General features: G+C 40.4%; 1 protein-coding gene and 2 non-coding genes across 3 annotated transcripts; 1 reads left to right on the top strand and 2 right to left on the bottom strand.

Annotated features, from left to right (window-relative positions):
* Positions 1-1443: 1443 nt before the first annotated feature.
* Positions 1444-20499, top strand: LOC109998750 (junction-mediating and -regulatory protein). Its single transcript, XM_020653621.2, has 10 exons — positions 1444-3015; positions 7287-7460; positions 13070-13220; positions 14090-14259; positions 14413-14578; positions 14696-14865; positions 16664-16738; positions 16831-16926; positions 17017-17551; positions 17641-20499. The coding sequence occupies exons 1-10, from the start codon at positions 2182-2184 to the stop codon at positions 17946-17948; spliced, it is 2679 nt and encodes an 892-aa protein (XP_020509277.2). The 5' UTR covers positions 1444-2181; the 3' UTR covers positions 17949-20499.
* Positions 8385-8456, bottom strand: trnaq-cug (transfer RNA glutamine (anticodon CUG)). Its single transcript has one exon. It is a non-coding gene; the product is annotated as a tRNA-Gln (tRNA).
* Positions 10441-10512, bottom strand: trnaq-cug (transfer RNA glutamine (anticodon CUG)). Its single transcript has one exon. It is a non-coding gene; the product is annotated as a tRNA-Gln (tRNA).
* Positions 20500-20562: the final 63 nt, after the last annotated feature.

Below are 20562 nucleotides of genomic sequence, written 5' to 3' on the forward strand. Positions count from 1 at the left end.
CATTATAGGGGGTTTGTAGACAGACTATAGTGTTAGAAAACCAAGGTAAATTGTATTTTGCATTATATGAGACAAGAACACAGCATTCTAGGGTTATCATTTATTGTATTTTACAATAGTTTTTTTTATTTTTTACTCTTGATACTTTTTGTTTTATTCCATGTACCTGTGTAGCTTTTATTATTGTCTCCACCTTTCAAAAGCACTACACTGAAGTTTGATCTCAGATAGCTTTAAAATGGATTCAAAGTCCAGAGTGCTAACCATTACACCATGGAACTACACACAAACCAAATTACATCTATTTATAAATCTATTTATATAATTTACCTGTTGGTAAGTGAAATATTTACCTGACATTTATGTTTCCTTTTTGTGTTTTTTACCTTAACTTCCACGTCATCTTAATAGGTTTGTTGTAGAAAATGATGTCAGTGCTAGATGACAAGTCATGTTGTTTTACACAATTTTAAAGGAATCACCAGATTTAAAGACCATGATAACCACTTTGTCTACATTGCCCAATGTTGCCCATGGAGTTGAAACTACTGTCAGCCATAGGCTCATGAAAATGTATTAATTTAATTTATTACAATGGAATAAGACCAGGTGAATGTATTGATACATTGTTTTATCAGGGTTAAATCAAGTTTAAATTAATAAAAATGTATATTACAGTAGTTTAAAATGTTTGACTAACATTGGGGCTCATCATTGAACTGTGCTCGCAGCTCCCAAATTCTTGAAACACTATTACAACACGAATAGGCCGACCCCTTTGATATTTATTTTATGTTTTTTTAATTTCAAGAATGTGTTGTGCTTTCCTTTTTTTGCTTGGGACAATTGTTTGCTAAATCAAGGGGCATAATACATTCTGTGATAGGCTACATCAATGTAAAAGACTACTGAGATAGATTTATCCTTTCTATGCATTAAAGAGATAGATAAGGAATAACATGAGCAATATTTGTACATTTAAAGGTTGATTTTTGTTTGTAAAGAAAATTATTCTGGTCTATATCTTGTTCAGTTTAATTAGATTTTAATTATGACATTCCTTTTGACAGACGAAGAATTATTGTGAGCAAAAAGCACCTTAAGTAGTGCATATTAATATGATATTGGCAACTGAATCTCCTGATTACAAATACAAATCGACCAATCACAAACTAATTTGTTGCAATGCAGGAAGTGTGGTCCAGATATGTTGTGTAAATGTGTTATTTGTTCATTTATTGTTGCATTTTCCTCCACCTCTCTCTCAACCTGAAACGTCAGCACGTACGTACGTGCCCTGCTAGAGTTGAGATGTTGATGTTGCCTTTAAATTCTGCTCGGATCTTTTTATTTTCACAACAACCAAAACTTGCTCTCCGCAGTACTCGCTAGACTTCCGCTTAAATGTAGTTCACTCGCAATTTAGAGAGTAATAATACTACTGATTATACGAACGATGTCATTATCAACCAACAGAGGCTGTCTAAAAAAAAAAAGTAAAAGGTCAAACTCATGTTCTAAAGCTGCTTCAATGGAAATTCCGATATTCTTACAGCACTTGAAGACTGCACTGTTATTTTTTTTTTTTGCGTATGAGGTCTTATTGGGCAAACGATGAAGAAAACATGGCAATGTTGTGAGTCTGGAGACGATGCAAACCTTTCTGTAGACAGTGCAGTAGGACACCCACCTTTATCACAGCTGTTCGTGTCCTCAGGCTGATGCATTTAAAGGATGCGAGCTGGTGTGTCTGCATCCCGCACGTCATGTATGATGAGAAAGAAGGTCTTGAGCCGAGACGTCGAGAATAACGGGACAAATCTGACAGACGGATGACCGACCACTGGACCTGCTGACCACACATGTCGTGTCACAGACGAGTCTTGTAAGGTAGGATAGGATAGCTATTGTCAAAACTAGTTGTTGCAGGGTGCTTGGATAAACAGTAAGTGGAAGGCAGGTGGGCCAGAGATGGGAAATGACACCGCGGTCCTCTTCATCCGCTTGAACGGAGGAGGAGGAGGATAGCCCTCCATGCAGACTCTCCTCGGTGAGAACATTGTGTCTGCTAAACGCTGTTTTAACACGACGCTTCAAAAGTCCACTATACGGTGCAAACGAAGGCTCTGTTGACGCAAGAAGGCTTTTCTAAAAAAAAATTGTCCCATCACTTTGCAGAAAATGTCCTTCACAATGGAGGATAATTTGGAGTCGGGATGGGTCGCTGTCCGCCCGAATGCGTTTGAAGAGAAGGAAAGGCATAAATTTGTTTTCATAGTCGCCTGGAATGAGGTTGAGGGTAAATTTGCCATAACTTGTCACAACAGGACGGTGCAAAGGAGAAGTTTTGGCAGGGACCCTCTGTTTGAGGCGACCATCCAGGATGGGGACAAAACAAAATGGCCCAAAAGTCCTGTCAGGGATAAAGTATCAAGGAGCCCCAGCAAGGGAGCCAAGGAAGCTGTGGGGAAAGGATATAGTTCTACAAACAAGCTCGTGATAGAGACAAAACCAAGTCCTATCAAAATTCAACCTGTGCTTAAATCTGCAGAATCCCCTATGAGTCCTGACACGGATGTGATGAAATCACTAAGAGAGGACCCTCTGTCCTCCTCATTGGACAGCTTGGACCTTGAGGAACTGGACAGTCTGAGCAGGGAGGACTGCAGCTGGGCCGGACTCTTCTCCTTCCAGGACTTCCGGGCCATCCACCAGCAACTGTGCATGGTGAACTCTGACCTGGAGCCCTGCCTCCCGGTGTTTCCCGAGGAACCAGGCGGGATGTGGACAGTGCTGTTCGGTTCGGCGGAGGTACCCGAGACTGAAATGGATGAGCTTTGCCACAGTTTACAGATGTACCTGGGCCATGCGCTCGATACGTGTGGATGGAAGATCCTGTCGCAGGTTCTGTTCACTGAAAACGACGACCCCGACGAGTACTATGAGAGCCTGAGCGAGCTGAGGCAGTCCGGGTATGAAGAGTCCCTGAACCGTGCAACAAAACATCTGCAAGAGGTGAGAGTGTGTTTACCTCCCACAGCAACTCCATGACGAGTCCAGCTTCTGATTAATAGTCTGTGTAGCCTCTCTCTCTGTGCAGCTCACACTCAGTTTCACGACCACTGTCTTTCTGCTGTACTGAAAAGGCCAACAGACTAAGCATGGCTATGACACACCAAAATGGTTCAGTGAGGAAGTGTTTTGTTCTAGCAATACATCTCAAGTTGACAATTAATAGACATACAGTACTTAATAGATTGCTGTAAGTTGTAAGTACCCTGCACTGCAGTATACAGACAAGTTTAACAGAACGTTGATGAACAAATGTATGACACTGTTGATTATTTCTATCATAACTTTGTTTGAAGCATCATGTGAATCTTATAATTTACTATTTTTGAATTTCGATGAAGAGGATTAAACCGAGACGAAAGAGTCATCTCAACGTCAGCCCAACCTCAACTTTATTGTCACCGAGAGGAAATTTGGTTTGCAGTCAGGTGAAAACAAAGAACATACAGTATTGAAACACATGAACAACATTAAATACAGGAATTCTAGAGTTCATCAGGTAACGACAGGAAACTGAGAATGTATAAAAACGTCCATAAAACCATCATTTAGTCAACATGAAACTCATCAGTCATCAGGGTCATCGTTGGAGTTCAGTCGTTTGAAGAATGTGCGACTCTTTGATCCTGTAGATGTCGCCCTTGAGCACCAGCATGAAACCAAAACAAACTGCTGTTTGGCAACACCTCCGCCATTGACACACCACCAACCCCCCTCCCCTCTTGTTTGAAGAGTAATCAAATGGAACGCAACATAATTAATTACCAAGCGGCAGACAAAATTGTCCTTGGCTCGAGCTCATTGTGGACAGTCATGACTCAAAAGAGATATTTACATACAGGATATACTTGATTTCTACTGTATTTATTTGTAAAATCTCGCACAGTCTTCCTTTAAAGGCTTAATTTGTGATTTTTCACACTTAAATGTAATAGAAATCAAGTATATCCTCTGAAAATAACTCTGTGAGTCATGACTGTGTACAATGGGTGTAACACCCGAGTCCCACTGTCTGTGATGCTTTCCGAGTTTTCAGAGTCTTTCAGATCTTCAGTTTGTTTACATCGGCAGGACGGCCGGCTGACTCCTCCCCTCGTGTATAAAAGTTTTTTAATTGAGGGACTAGAGAAAAGAAGAATAACATACTGTACTCACTGCTTAACTTTGTTTCTAGATCAAATATATGCATGTAAATTTACATGCAGTGTGAAGATATGAGCATAATAAAGATCGCTAGCATTAGCATGCTAACACAACAATGCAGCGCGAGTTGTTTTGGTTTCTTGCTGGTGCTCAAGGGCGACATCTGCTGGATCCAAAAATCGCATATAAAGCCTTTAAGTATTTTCTTCTAAAGTAAACCGAGTGTGGAAGATCAAGTAGCATAAATGGTCTAATGACACCACATAGCTGTCAGAGAAAGTGTTAACAATTTTCTTCTTTTCCAATGAAAGAAATATCTTTGGGACACAGTTGAGACACCAACTTTACTGGATAGCTATCAAGAGAGGAACGAATCTGTAAAATGAGGTTGTAACCACGAGTATTGTGTTAAATATTATTCTCTCAGCGTGGCTATCTGCTACTTCCTCAGCTGAGAGAGTCAAGTAAAAGACACAAACGCAGTGAAAACACTTATTTTTTTTGAAGAATTATCTGCTGTTGTAATCCGCAAAGACATTGAAGATCTCGAGAAAATAATTTGTAATTCATGGTGTAACTATAATCAAATCATCACACACACACACACACACATGTTCCTGATGATTCAATAGAGAAATTTATGGAAGTGGCTGAATGCTGGTTTTTAAAGGAGACAAAAGATACCAAAGACACTCCCCTAAATACATGAACATGACCTTCCTTCCCAGTATTGGTAAAAGATGAACTCACGATAAAGTGTTGTGGAGAGGAACACAATGCATCATGTTGATGCTAATTAATTCACATTTAAATCCTTTCTTGATCGGTGACATGGATCAGCACTGTCAGTCCAATATCCAATACGTAAATTAAGTCAATATCGGACCCGATACAGATATTAGATCGGATCCGTCCGATCTCTAATTACTGCCCCTTGATGGAGCATTGTGCGAAACACCTCTGTTGGTTTGTTTGTTGTGGACACAGAAAAAAGTTCAAAAATGGAGATGAACAGTTTTTTCAGGATATGGACCTCAGTTTAAGTGCATCACATAGCTATTTTTTTCTGTTATAAAATAAAGAAACTATATTATATGGGAATACACACGGTACATTGGACTGTCCCACATAGAGCTGGTTGCTTTAATATAACGTGTCCTATTCCTTTTATTTGCATTATCTTAATAATTTAGGTCGTCTCCATTTTACTGAAACTTACTTGCTTATTCACTTTTTATATAAAACCTCAATATTAAATTTCTTTTCAGTCTCATTTGTTTTAGTTTAACTTTAGTTCTTCAAAACCTGGTGAAAGACAATGTTTTATTCTTTGTCAATGTCGTTGAGTGAGAAAATATTTGCTCATAATATCTGATGGATTTAACATTTGTTCCCATAACATTATTCAAACAAAAAGGTTCTACAGATCATTATTTAAACATTGAGACAATACAGATCCTCTGATAGATGTTTGAACATGTATACATTTTGATAATCATTACTGGTTACAACGACTGTATGTAGACATTATTCAAACAGCAGCAGGGATATTTATTCATCTTTACAGTTCTGCTTTGCAGCTGTGACACAGTGGAGACATAATCCAGACGCAGACTCTACATTTCCCAGCTCTGCTCCTCTTACACACCAGCAGCAGCTAGTGATTGATTAACTGCTCTTTATATAAATAGACTTGATGTTGATACTCACGGGCTCCTACTTTGTCCTACTAATCAATGGCATTATGTTTATGCAGCCTTGACTTATTGAGCCAGACAGTACAAGAAGCCCTCTGAGAGATCAGTTGGAAGAGAGAGCCATACTGAGTTTGACTGTTGTTATTAACAACATAATATGAATCCTTACCATTAAACTGACGGGTGCACCAATGATGAGAGTTACATGTATTAGTAGCTTTGAATGCAGGAAGAAATACTATTTTTATTTGATCCGATTCTTAAATACACACTTATTGGTTATGAGTGCTGAAATCTGATATCCTGCTAGAACTAAATGGCTTCATCTAATAAAAAGAAATTCAAAGATTACAGAATATTTGCGGTTGTAGTGGTTTGATTAAATAATTCTTTATGTGGAAGTATATCACAATAGCACAAAACAATAGAAGAAAAGTAAACACATGACCTTTTTTTAAAACTGTAGCATTACAGCATGATCACAGCAAAAAAAAGTCATTGGACTGTATCCATGTATACTGATGTGTTTATGGGTTTTCTGGCCAGGGCATTTCCTCTCTGCTCTACTTTGGTGCAGTAAAACAAGGCTGCCCGTAGCAAAAATAATGTGCACCACCAGCCCAAGCTTATTTGCACCAATTGTTTCAACAAAAGTCGTGACTCTGTGGGATTTCCTGTTTCCTAAAGGGTTGCATTTATCCTGAAGGTGGACGAAGAGCCACTGATCTTATTCCCGTCTTTATCATAGAAAATGTTCTGCAGCTCGTTTAAACATTGTCTAATTATTGTGGCGTTGTAGGATCTTTTACACACACACACACACACACACACACACACACACACACACACACACACACACACACACACACACACACACACACACACACACCTATTGATCGTCCAACTCCATCTGAGGGCTGAGTTAATGGCTATTTCAGTGCTTGCTGGTAGCCTACAGGATTGTTCAGTCTGGCAAAAATGTGTGTGTATTGATCTAATTCCCAGCAGCACAAAGGACTCTGCTCACTCAGCCATGGTCTGATATACTCCCGTTATTTATAGTTATAAAAAGCGTCCTCTTAGGCTCGCAGTAAGGTGCAACTTTCTATTCACTGCTGAGTGACACTAAAAAATGTGTAAAGTTTAGTCTGCTGAGATGGGTTAACTGACTCTCTGTTGTTGTTTTTTCACACAGTTAAATGGATAGCCGAGTTTGAGGAACATAAATGACATTACATCTTTCAGTGCAGTACGATATGTTATGATCCTTATTCCACTTTTCAGATTTGTGCTTCACAGAGAAATCTCAGTCAATGTTGGTAGTTTTTTGGACACTGATGTTAAATGAATTGTATGCCATTTCCTGTGACGCAGCTGCAGGAGAAGCACAAGACCATTGAAAGTATGGTAGACCTGTTGGAGCTGTATGAGGAGGAAGATCACGCGTATGGAGGCTTGCTGGAGGCCTCCACACAGCTGTACCAGTACCTGCTGCAGCCCTTCAGGGACATGAGGGAGCTAGCAATGCTACGCCGGCAGCAAATCAAGGTAACAGTTTGCACCAGTTAAAGTTGACTTTTAAGTGTTTTTTTTTTGTAGCAAAAGTATCGATAGATGTTCTCCAGGGGCGACGATAGCCTAGTGGTTAGTGCACACGCCCCATGTGCAGAAGCTTAGGTCCTGGAGAGCAGACGGCCTGGGTTTGACTTCAACCTGTGGCTCCCTTCCTGCATATCATTCCCCCTCTCTCTCTCTCTCTCTCTCTCTCTCTCTCTCAGTTTCTGAGTCTCTCTGACAGTCCTGTCTCATAATGAAGGCATAAAAGCTGTTCTATACATAAGATTTTGAAGAGTCCCATCCATCATCGAGGACATTTGTTTGATGTATCTCGGTCCTTACTTCAAAGTCTGTTCACCCATTCATTCGTTGAAACCTATTTGGCTCTCAACCATGCCTCCTGAACTTTTAGAATCAAGATTCTCCACTGTCAAGTACATAGCTCACACACACAAACACACATGGATGACCAGCTAGTGGATGTAGTGAAATAATAGTTGACATCAAACCAGGAGACAAATAGAACAACTGAAAGTGGGTATGTGAGATTTTGTCGCTGTTTTCACATTTATGTTGGCCAATTCTATGCTGGTAATTCAGAAGAAGACTACATGGAAGCTGGCTGTTTTGCAATTGGGCTTAAATTCCATTCCACTGCTGGGACAGATATTCAGCAGTCATGAAGCAAAATATATTGATGTTCATAAGATAATCTTTTTTACGTTACCTGAAATGCTTTGTGTTAATCATCGTGCTTAAATGGTTAAGGTTTGGTCATGTTATTGCAGTGCTGGCACGTTTACATTTAGCTCACTGACACAGACACAGAACATCAGTATTAAATGTACTCGGGTATCACGTTTCAATATAATTGGTTGGAAGACTTTCTGTCAATTACCAAATCAAAACATGGGCAGGTCCCACCGAGATTTGAACTCGGATCGCTGGATTCAGAGTCCAGAGTGCTAACCATTACACCATGGAACCTCATGTTAATTGGGGGGGGGGGGCTGTGCTGTGAAGTCAGACCTTCCAGTCTATATATAGCTTGCTCTGTGTGTGTGTGTGTGTGTGTGTGTGTGTGTGTGTGTGTGTGTGTGTGTGTGTGTGTGTGTGTGTGTGTGTGTGTGTGTGTGTGTGTGTGTGTGTGTGTGTGTGTGTGTGTGTGTGTGTGTGTGTGTGTGTGTGTGTGTGTGTGTGTGTGTGTGTGGCTCTCCTACATTTAAATATGCTTAGTTTTAGTAGTGTTTTTCTGGTCTCTTGTTGTCTATTTCTGTAGTTTAAAAGTGTTCATATATCGTCCTAAGCAAATCAGTATTATCAATCAACCAATCAATCAATCTTTTTCTCTATAGCCCCAACTCAGCAAATGTTATCTCCAGACGCTTTACACAATGAGCAGGTCTAGTCTTTGTTAGACCCAACATTCATCACCATGAGCACAGCACCTGGCAAAGTCTCTGGTATCACATTTCTATATAACATCTGTGAACAAGGAAGCAAACTGCTACATCTTATACTGTATATACAGCTTTTCCAAACCTTTGGTGTAAAGATTTAATTGCAAGTTTTGTCCTTTTCCACATTTTCTGAACCACTTGTGTGGTGTTGCTTTCGGCAGATTGAGTTACATACTGTGAGCTGGAAAGGAGCCCTGTCGATCTCCAGTTTCCTGCAGTCTCTGTGAGACATGAATAAGTCATGGTATGTGTGTGTGTGTGTGTGTGGGGGGGGGGCCTTTAGGTTTACTGCAGGTACATACGATGATGCTGACACCCAGGGAACAGCAGGCATGCTGCAGAAATGAGGTGATGGAGCGCAACGTCAGAGGACTTTCCTGTTTAGGGTGTGGCTGAATAAACGATCTCAGGTTCCTCTGCGGAGATGAGACAGCTGAAGACAGGAAGCTGGGGGTTATGTCCTTTATTAAGCAGGGGAATTGACATTAAAGCTCCTGTGAAGAGGTTTTCGATGGTTATGGGACAGACTGAAATTAATACTGATGCCTCTATAATGAGAAACAAGACTATGATTGAAAAGATTGATTATTTAAATGTATTTAATATGTCCATAAACAGTGCGGCAGGGGTAGGTGTCAGACGTCAGGCGACCACCAGCACACCTTTATATGCTAAAGATTCATTGTTACAAATTAGACAGTAACAATTAATGAAGGGTGAGATTTAACATCACAAAACACTAGTTACACATGCAGAGGACAAGATCAGCAAAGAGATAAATGACCCCCCTTTCTCCACCTTTGGGGGCGCCAAACCTGACACAACCTGAAACTTGCTCTCAGGAGCTTTGATTGCCGAATACTTGAACAGATACCGAATGGTGCTTAGAATAATGATCAAAGTCAAACATATATATATATATATATACACACACACACACACACACACACACACACACACACACACACACACATATGTTTGCTTTGGAAAAAAATCTGATCCTTATAAATGATACAATTCTGTTAAACTGGCTTACATAATTGAAAATAGTCTGTCCTTTATGTCGAGGTAATGAAAAAAAGAAGTTGTCATAAGATATAGAGAGGCTTATAATCACTGCCTTTCTTAGCTAATTTCTTAATTGGATTCTGTAGTATCTTTATTTCTGACCTTGCACTCCTTCAGACTCCCTATTTTTCCTGTTTAGTTTTTCTTAATTACATTCAGAGATTTACTCCTCAAAATGCAATTTAATAAAAGCCTGGAGACTGAAAATGGAGCTGTCAGTCCTCTCTTTCAAACCAAAACACTGTCACAGACTGTGAAAGGTCAAAGGTTGAAGCTTTCACTTCACATAACTCCAGCAGTGTTTTCTTTTTTTCAGAGAAGACTCTGTTTCTCTCTCTGCTCTGTCACTCTCTCTGATTTTTCAATGCGTGAAGTCACTGTCAAACATGTCCGCTTAAGGAATTCCTTTGGGGGTTTGTCAGATCAGGGGTCAAAACATGTGCAGGTCCTACCGAGATTTGAACTCGGATCGCTGGATTCAGAGTCCAGAGTGCTAACCATTACACCATAGAACCCCCTGATCTACATGGAGGGGCATCAGCATGTTGAACTCACACTTCCTTCGTGGTCTATGTTTAGCCTGCAGGGTGTGGAGATCTGTATCACCCCTACTTTTAAATGTGCTTAGTGTAAGGAGTGTTTTTCTGTTCTCTTCTTTTAGTCCACTTTTGTAATTTGAACATCTGCACGTCTTTATTTATTTATTATTATTATTGAAATTTCCCAGTCTAAAAATAAATGTGCTTTTATAAATGTACTGTCTATATTACAGTTTTTTTCGATTGCTATGACAATTTTTTCAATACTTAACAATTTCCTAAACTCTTAACACACCAACACACCCAAACACACAATTGGCAAAACAGCTAATTTCATGCTCAAAACAACCCATTGTAAACTAAACTCTAACACTCATTTTCAAAATACAAACACATCTAATATAATACACAAACACAATACACCATGTCCACCAAAACACTAGCACATGTTGTCTTCCAACAGGAACATTTAGTCAATCACATCACAATATCATAAAAAACACTAACATCAGATGGAATAACAGAAACTGCATTACTTTACATGTGTCAGGTCTGCTCTTATACAATAGACAGTATATTGTATCGATCATAGATTGTGTTTAGCACTGCTTTTTCTTTTGAAGCCTCTCTACATTTCTGTTTTGCTGGGTTAAGTAAATGCATGAATTTTGTTTCTTTTGCTGCAGGAAATCAAAACAAGAAAGGATTAACCCACATCAGAGTAGCTTTATAGAATGTACGGTTTATGAAAAAAAGAAGACAGAGACAGAATTGCTGCAGTAAAGGTTTTATTTCATTGTCAGCAATCACCATGTTGAGAATGGCAAGTTCCTGTTCTTCATTTAGGTGCTTTCCTCTGCCCCCTCAGGGAGGTAGACGCTGAATCCTTAGAGAGACAAAATACAGTTACATATTAGAAACCGGAGGCTTACAGTAACTGTTATACAAGGTAGAAATTATTTACTCTTTGCAGTAGGATAAGCCATTATACAATATCCTACCTGTTGGTTTCTTGAAAAATCCGGACAATAGATGCCACTGTGTCCCATCTAAAATTTGGCTGTACTCGTTCACCAGCCATTCTGTATGATAACCCGTGGTTTATGACATGGTCTGTGATAGTAGCTCTTATTTCATCAGTTACTCGAGCTCTGGTCCTTCTTTGAGCGCCACCACACATTCTAACTCCTCTCCCTCTCTACCTTATCCTCATCCAGGTATTCCCCCCCTTGTCCTGGTACTCGTCTTCCTCTCCCTTGTGCAGGCATTGTATTTACTTTCTTTATGTTGCTCTATATTGTTCCTTTTGCACACAAGATCAGCCCAAAGAGATCATGTTTTACTGTATAACATATGTTCATGCAATTGAAAGAACCTCAACACCTGAGTGTGTTTTTATGGGAATCAGCTGTGATTTTTCTTTTTGCATAACTTCAATCAGCTGTTTCTCAGTAGCACAGTACAATACAGGGGGATATATATGTGTTTCAATCTACAATATGAACAGCTATTCACTTAGGTTTTAGCCTATAGGTTAAGTTTAGAACATGATGTTATCTGTTCTGACATACAGTGTGAAATGATTGGCAGTAAAAATCCATTGTTTTGGTCTTGGTTGAGCTTGTGTGTAAAAGAAGTTCAAGCAATTTAAATTTGTGTTAAATGTATGCGTTTTGTGTCAAAGCAGCAAGAAATGTGTTAATTGCATAGCCTTCAGAGACGGATGTTGTGCTAACTGTGTTAAGAGTTTAGGAAAATTGTTAAAAGTTTTGAAAAAACTTTTATAGCAATCGTAGAAAAAAAACAATGAGAACAAGATTCCTGATTTTCAAGAATATCAGGGTACAATGAGTGGCAAAGTAGCAAATTAATTTTACTTTATTATCCAAAAAAATGCAAAATGTTGCCCCACTCAAACGAACAATAACAGCAAAGACAACTGGTTTAAAATTAGTATGTGAAGGCATGTACAAAGAATAGAATGAGAGGACAGACAGGGTTACAGTAAGCTGACTGCAGGCGGTTGCATTAGTAAATGATACACTGCTGAGCAGTGCAGTGTGAGCTGAGGTGCAGTGAGGTTACTTAGGGTCAGGGATGGAGATTATGTAACCTTTGCTCTGTAAATGTTTTCTCTATCCCCTAATGTAATAAGTAGAAGTAAAAAGTCGGCTGAAAAATAATTACTCCTGTAAAGTATAGATACTCAAAATTTCTACTTAAGTAAGATAACGAAGTACTTGTACTTTGTTACTTGACACCTCTGGTAGACACTCAAGTTTAATGAAAGTTACTCTCAGCTGAAGTATCATGAGCCATATTTACTCAAGTGTCTTACTTTACAACTGATGTTTCTCAAAAGTGGCATTAATAGTTCCTAACAGAGATTCTTTCTGATACTTTAAAGCTGCTTAAAACAACAGGGAGGGAGAGAAGGACAAAGAAGGGATACAGTTTGGATTCATTTGATGTTCTTCCTTTTGTGACAAAATATATTTTATGATACTTGTTGAAAAATATTCTCTTTCAACAGATTTCCATGGAGAACGATTACTTGGGTCCAAGGCGGATTGAAGCTCTGAAAAAGGAGGACTTTGACTGGCAGAAGAAAGCTCAGGGGGCAGTTCTCAACATCCAGGAGTTCACTGTAAAATACTTTGAGATAACTGCGAGAGCCCAGAAAGGTACAGCATGCCATCATTGTCAGTCTCAATGTCAGTGATACAGCAGAGGAAGGACTCTGTATGATCACACACACACACACGCACACACACACACACACACACACACACACATGGCACCATTGGCCTGCTATTGACCTGTGTGTGGTTTTGTATGCCAGGGCTAAATAGATTTGGAAGTAATGAGGGAGTGCAGACAGCCATGCTCGGACAACAGGGACAGGAGGAAACAAGGACAAGCTATTGATCAAACAGCTCTGCCAGCAGATCGTCTCTGCAGAGTAACTACACAATGTACCTCTGCTCATTCCAGTTTTTCTGCACTATTTTCAATTCAATTCAATTTATTTTGTATAGCGTCAACTCATAACAAGTGTTATCTCAAGACACTTTACAAAAAGCAGGTTGTTGTTCTGGCAGGCCGTCAACCAACGATCTTGAGGAGCCTAATAGAGCTCAAGAGCTCTCAGGAAAGTAGGTGGTTAGTGACTGAGATTTACAGATAGATACATGCAGTAATATGATGTACTGTATATGCACAGAGAGAGGGAGAGAGAGAGAGAGAGAGAGAGAGAGAGAGAGGAGCTCAAGGTGCCAGTTTGCCACTACTGATAGTTCCATTTATTATTTGACACTCATTTAATCAAAAATCTAACCATTGAGAGGCTTCAAGAACAAACTGAAATGAAAGACATTGTAATGTCTAAATGTGCCAATAGATGTCTCCCTCTACATTGTTGAAGGGAACTCGCCTTCTGTTAGACACAGCCATCAGTGGGTGTGACTGTGTACCAGAGAAGAAAGTTTCTTAATGTTGTTGCTGACTCACTTCAACTAAATATTTTCTTTTGTGTCTGTTTATGTGTGTGTAGGGGTGTATGAGCGGATGAAGGTGGACCAGCGTAAGTTTGGTAAATCTTCATGGACTGCAGCGGTGGAGCGCATGGAGAGACTTCGCTACTCTGTCGCCAAAGAAACTCTGCAGCTCCAGAGAGCCAGGGAGATCTGTCTGGAGCAGAGGAAACACACACTTCGAGAGGAGGTTTGGTCGAACGACTTGACTGCATTCGAAACACCTAAACATAGACATAATCACACACTTAACACAAACGCACAGACACACACACACACACACACACACACACACAGCTGTCTTGTGACTGTGCAATTTGTGCTTTTTGTCCTGTCCCCTCAGATGCAGAGTTTGTGTAGCAGTGAGGATGCCATGGTTCTCTTGGACCACATGGAGACACAGTACTACGAGCTCCAACTTCAACTGTATGACATACATGCGGAGATACTACAATGTGAAGAGCTGCTCCTCACTGCTCAACTAGACAGCATTCGCAGACAGATGACAGGTGTTTAATCTTCATTTCTTTACTACCACCTTTGGAGTAGCAGTCTTTAGAATTATTTATGTTATTGTTTGTGTGTAGTGTCTGTCATGCTCATGAAAGATCTTTATTTGTGTTCAGAGCGTCAGGATGAAGTGGTGTACTATGACACCTATGAAAGTGCAGATGATATAACAGAGAATGATACCGCAGAGAGAGAAGAGCTGCGCAGACTTCAGGTCAGCGGTCGACAGCTGGAGGCAAGGAGGGGGCGCATCTCTGCCAAGCGCTCCTATCTCAGGAACAAAAGGGTGTGTACATCTTACTCATGTATACTTTATTCCTGAAAGGTATTTTATTTATAAAGTGTGTGTTTAGCACTCTGGTTTATTGACCTTCATGACGAGCTGAAATGAACCTTGACACTTCTTGTTAGGTTCCTTTGCTTAACCATGCCATACTGTATTGAAATCATAAGACAATATGAAGAAGAACATTATATTGTGTTATATTGCACTGTACCTGTAGCTAGTACGATGTTATGATATAGGCCCTGCACCTATAAGAGGACCCAAACCAACATATTTGAATAGCCATCATTTTCCCCTGATGTCATGCTCAGGATGGGAAGTTCAGCTGTTGAATGTGAATGTTGTTCTTCTGTTTTTCAGGTTTGCAAATCCTTTTAATGAATGGCACTTATCAAGTCGGTATGATTTCACTGCTTGTAGTGGTAGTATTTTTTATTCAGTCATCATACATAATACAACAATTCTGAACAGTATTGACAGTTTAAACAGTGGAGACTGAACAGGCATAGGCAGAAGCAAACTGCTCATATAAGCCTATCCTACATTCTGATCAAATTAGGCTAGGAGCTCCCAGAAGTGAAAAGAAAACAAGAACAGATAAATCATTCACATTCATAAGCCACAAAAATAGCTTTACACTTCTCAAATCATATTGATTCTCCTGAATTGAGAGTAACTTTTGTACAGAGTCTGGATGTGACTTTGATTTTGCTCCGATCATTTTAAGCATGATTTTGTAATAAAACAAGTCTTTACATTTCATAACGGAAAGAATCAATGACGTCTTTAATAATTACCACGTCAGTGGAATTCACGACAGTTGATCACTTGTTCTTTGATTTTCTTAACATTTCAGTGATATCGTGTCAATTGATCAGCAAATTAAAAGACAATGGGCAGTTAAAATCTGGAGTAACATTGTGCCATAATTCAAGTTATAACAACTTGAAATGTGTTTGATAATACAAACATAAAGTACTACAATAGGACAACAGCTAATGTTAGTATTTAAACACTTCCAAGCTAACATAAGTGTTTGATAAAGTTACAAGATTTAAAAAAGCATAAACTCTAAGCTAATAATAAGTTAGATGAAGGTAATGTGAGTCATGAATTGGTTCAGTGCTTACATTAGCGTGCTGTAACTTAGCTGTCTTAATGATTTATAAAATATTTTGTTTTGATGACCTAACAGCTACCGACAGTCAGTAACATTAGCTAATATTAGTATTGAACCAATACCTCGCTAACATTTCAGTTAATTAGCTCAAAATGTCAGTAGCTACTTGTTAGGAATGTGCACCTTTACTTTCAAACGTATTTGCACCATCAAAGGGTATTGTTAGCCAGGAAGTCACTGTGATTATAGTGTTAGCTGTTGTCTAACAGTATCTTATTGGTAATCAGATTATGTTTCACTTAAAAATGTTTCCTCATGTTCCTACATGATTTCACTTCTCATTCCCCTTCAGAAGAGATCGCAATTCATCAGACGTTATTTAGCCGACGTTCTAACGTTTACAAGACTTGCAAACATAATACATAGCATTCAGACATTATAATAGCATTTGAGCTTCCCAGCCTGATCATGGTGATATGGTGAAAGGGCTGCTGTGTTATTATTGTAATCATTTCCTACATTAAAAGGATATTGTAGTAAATGTTTTCAAATTGATATCTAATAAGATATGGTATGTAACACTGACCTTCAATATTTTGTAACAGCAGCTGTCAGAGTGATGTTTTTTTGTTTATGTTCAACATTGTGTTGATGTTTTCTCCCTCCACCTCTCCTCAGGAGATCTGTGTATCGAGTCACACTCAGAAACAGCAGAAACGTCAAGCCATGCACAAGGACTGTATATCCCACGAGGTAAATCCTTTTTTTATAATGATATCATGGAATGCCAATAAAGATATATGAGTCCGTAAATCTCTCCTTCTGTAAACTTTAATATATTTCAGTTGAAAAGTGAAGATGATGAAGATGAGGCGATGAGGAACAGCAGAGTCAGTCAGGAGAGACAGAAAACACTGGACAGACTACGCACTTTCAAGCAGGTATATTACCTCCTATAAACAAAAATATGTCAAAGTATTCCATGTTTGTCTTACTCATTGACCGCTGCTTCTCTCTGTGCCTTTGTTTAGAGGTACCCAGGTCAGGTGATTCTGAAATCCACTCGACTGCGCGTGTCTCACAGCAGGAGAAGAGAACGCGGACGAGGCATGGAATTGAGTAGCTTGAGTGAGAGGGAGGAGCATGTAGAGATGCATTGCCAGCCGCTGTGTCTCAGCACCAGTGTACAGACGGACCCCAGCCCAACCCTGGCGCTCACTACTCAGCCTGTCACAGCTCTCACAGCATCCCTCCCTCCACTGCCTGTGCCCAGTCCTGCTGACTCCTCCTGCTCTCCCTGCTCACTGTCCTCATTACTGGCATCCCCCATCTCCCCTCCTCCTCCCCCTCCCCCTCCTCCACCTTTGCCAACGAAGGAGGAGTTGTCCCCCTCTGTGAGCCCAGGTCGGCATGGGCAGAAGGTGGAGGGGAAGAGTGCAGCAGAGAAGGAGCTCGCCCTCTCTCCGCTTGGCCCGTTTATCCCTCGCTTCTTTGACAGCAGCCAACTACTTAGTGCCAGAAAAAAGCTGAGGAAGACTCCCGAGTTTGACTCCCACAGCAGAAGAGGTACAGCAACTTGTTATCGCCCTAGATGGCTTTATTTAATTAGCTCGGTACGGAAGCCAATCACAGCTCTCCTTCTTTCTCTTGTGTAGCGAGTACTCCCATGGACGAGGTGTTGGCCTCCCTGAAGAGAGGCAGTTTCCACCTGAGGAAGGTCGATCAGCGGTCCCTGCTTCCCACCAAGGATGACGAAGACCCCAACAGCATCCTGGCTCAGATTCGCAAGGGAGTCGCACTGAAGCGTGTCCCTAGAAAAGAGAGGAAGGACCAGGGAGAGCTCCCGGCCTCCACAGACCCCCTGACCAGGAGCATCCATGAGGCGCTGCGCCGAATCAAAGAGGCCTCACCAGATTCTGACTCAGACGATGACGGGCTGGCCGGCCCTGACTGGGAAAGCTAGGTTCAAGGATAAGACACAAAAACACCTGCACAGATGCCTGCACCTTCTGGCACTGCACACACTGTACTGCACTGTACTGTGAACACATGCACGCACGTAACACACACACACACACACACACAAAACAGTTACTCCATCATTCACACTCAAGTACAAACAGCCCAGTCACACATGTACCCAGTGACTTGAGTAGGGCCTGAATCATACGGAGTGTCACCAAACTCATCAAATGCTCCAAAGGTCTAAGATTAACCTGTTCATTTTCTGTATATTCCACACTACATTCTCCATCATAAAGGACATCATGTGTCTTACATCATATAAACATTTATGTGGTTTTATTCATGTAATCAGATCGTTATAATGCCATGCTTGTTTCAATTGTATTTCACTTGTACTAAAAGCTCGACACTGGCCCTTAGTGGATTTCTAAGCAGAAACGGTAACACTCATTATTGTGTGACACTAAAAACCTCATGATCATAACTTCGGGTATTGTGGAAGATTAAAATGAAAAAGACGATGAGATTTTAGCTGGATGTACAGGGCAGAGTTTAAACTATTTCAGCACTAAACATCCCCTTTGTACTCTAACTGAGCCACACTTTGCTGCACGGCTGGCTTTGTTTTCAACACGTTTAAGGGGTCTTAAGTGTCCAACAGGATCAGAACCACTTTTCTCTAATCTGACACTGTACAAAAACTGTCAATTCTTTAGTCTGTCGCACTGGATCTGTGCCCCCCTCCCCCCTCCCCCCTCTAACTGCCTTCTGTTCTCTTCTGGCCTTCACTAGCCCTGACTCTCACCCCGTCTCTGGGTGAGGGAATATGTATCACCCATCTGTTTGACCAGAACATATGGCCAGGGTGCTAGGAGATGTGAGGAGTCATGATAAGGTTATTATTTGATTCCTTGGCTAACAAATTGTCTTTAGAGGAGGCTGGTCACCTAGTGTAGGAGAGGAGAAGATGAGGGTCAGTTGCAGAGCTGTAGAGCTTGTGTAGCGTGGTGGGGGTCACAGTTAGTGTCAGGACTCTCGTGGGCTTGGATGGTGGGTGACTCCCAATGTTCATATGTGGGATAGTCACGGCAATGTGGAACTGGTCACGCTAGTATGAATGATGGATTGTTTGTGGGAGGTTAAGATACTCTCAGCGCCGCCGGGAGTCACTGTGGGCCGTTGAGCAGGATGTCGTGATTGATGCGGTTTCTCCTCGTATTTTATTCACTTTCCCTCCTCTCCTCCATCCTAACTTTCTTTCTCAGCACCCAGTGGGCTGAGGCTCTCAGTGGGAGGCCTGTTACTCACGATGCTCGGAGTGAAAACATGCCCATGCGCACAAGGACTCACGCCCTGAGCTCAACCAACATGATGGAAGATTTTAGTGTCAAATCTACAACCTCTTCTTCAGGGTTTGTTGTTGTTGTTTAAAATAAATGAAAAACATATTGAGTTGGACCTAGAAAATTGTGATGGGAGGAGCAGTGTAATGCTTAGCAGCACATGTATTAACGCAGACAAAGCTAAACGATTCTAGTCTGTAACAGCCATGGCATGCACTCTGAAAGTTTGAGGCAAAGATTGTTAAAACATTTCTCTGGTTCTTTTGTTACGAGCAACTGACAGATTCATGAAGCAGAAAAGAAATGTAGAACGTACAGGCGGTGAATATATTTCTCATTTTAAGGCTTGAACATTGCTCAGAACTAAAGGGAGTCTATTATTTCCTTATAGAGCAAACCTAAGGCACTTTTACACGTCTTCTGTCACTATCAGCACAATGTTCTTCCATTGTATCCTCATCATTAGCATGTAGCATTAGATAGAGATCTAACCCCAACATGACTCTTAACTTGATCCTAACCCAGACCTCAGGTTTATTAAAAACTGACCACGGCAGAGTTTCTCCAAAAGATGCAACTATAAGCGTTTCATTTTCCCCACAGAAAAATGATCAACAGTGTGTTGAGGACATTTGGGAAAGAATGTCGAGAATCCCACATTTTTTGCAATGAATCATCTTATTATCACCTGACTGACCTAAGAAATACACTGTTATGTGTTAAACATTGTTCCTTACCTTCAATTAACTTAAACACAGTGGACAGATAACTGTTTTTTCTACATTGCTTTTCATTGCCTTGTTTTTTTCCCTTGTTTATTCTCCAAAGCATTTCCAGGCAAATCATTTTGTGATGTGTATGCTTCTAAACATGAACCATGTGGAACAGTTGTTCACGCAGGCCGACTGTATGACCTGCTGTCTGAATAAGTCAGTCAGTCAGTGGAGAAGTGCAATATCAATATACAAAAAGAGAAAACAAGTAATTGGGTGATACGTTTAAATCTTAGTATTTACAGTCTATGGTTTAAATTAATTGCCTGTGAAGTACGTATAATACATTGCAGTTGTTTTTACATGGTGGTGTATAGACAAACCGTCCAAAAAAATACCTTTTTTGCCTTTAGCGCTTCCAATTTCATTTATTCAGACCTTTTTTTTTAATTTACAACCCCTGTGTTTGAATAAAACCTTGTGAAGCAACTTCTGAGATGGTCCGTTTCCCTGTTGAATTTTGAAGTTTGTTTAAAGAACAAAGCAGAACAAACGT

The sequence above is a fragment of the Labrus bergylta genome, chromosome 2 (assembly GCF_963930695.1).
Source record: "Labrus bergylta chromosome 2, fLabBer1.1, whole genome shotgun sequence".
Classification (NCBI taxonomy): Eukaryota; Metazoa; Chordata; class Actinopteri; order Labriformes; family Labridae; genus Labrus; species Labrus bergylta.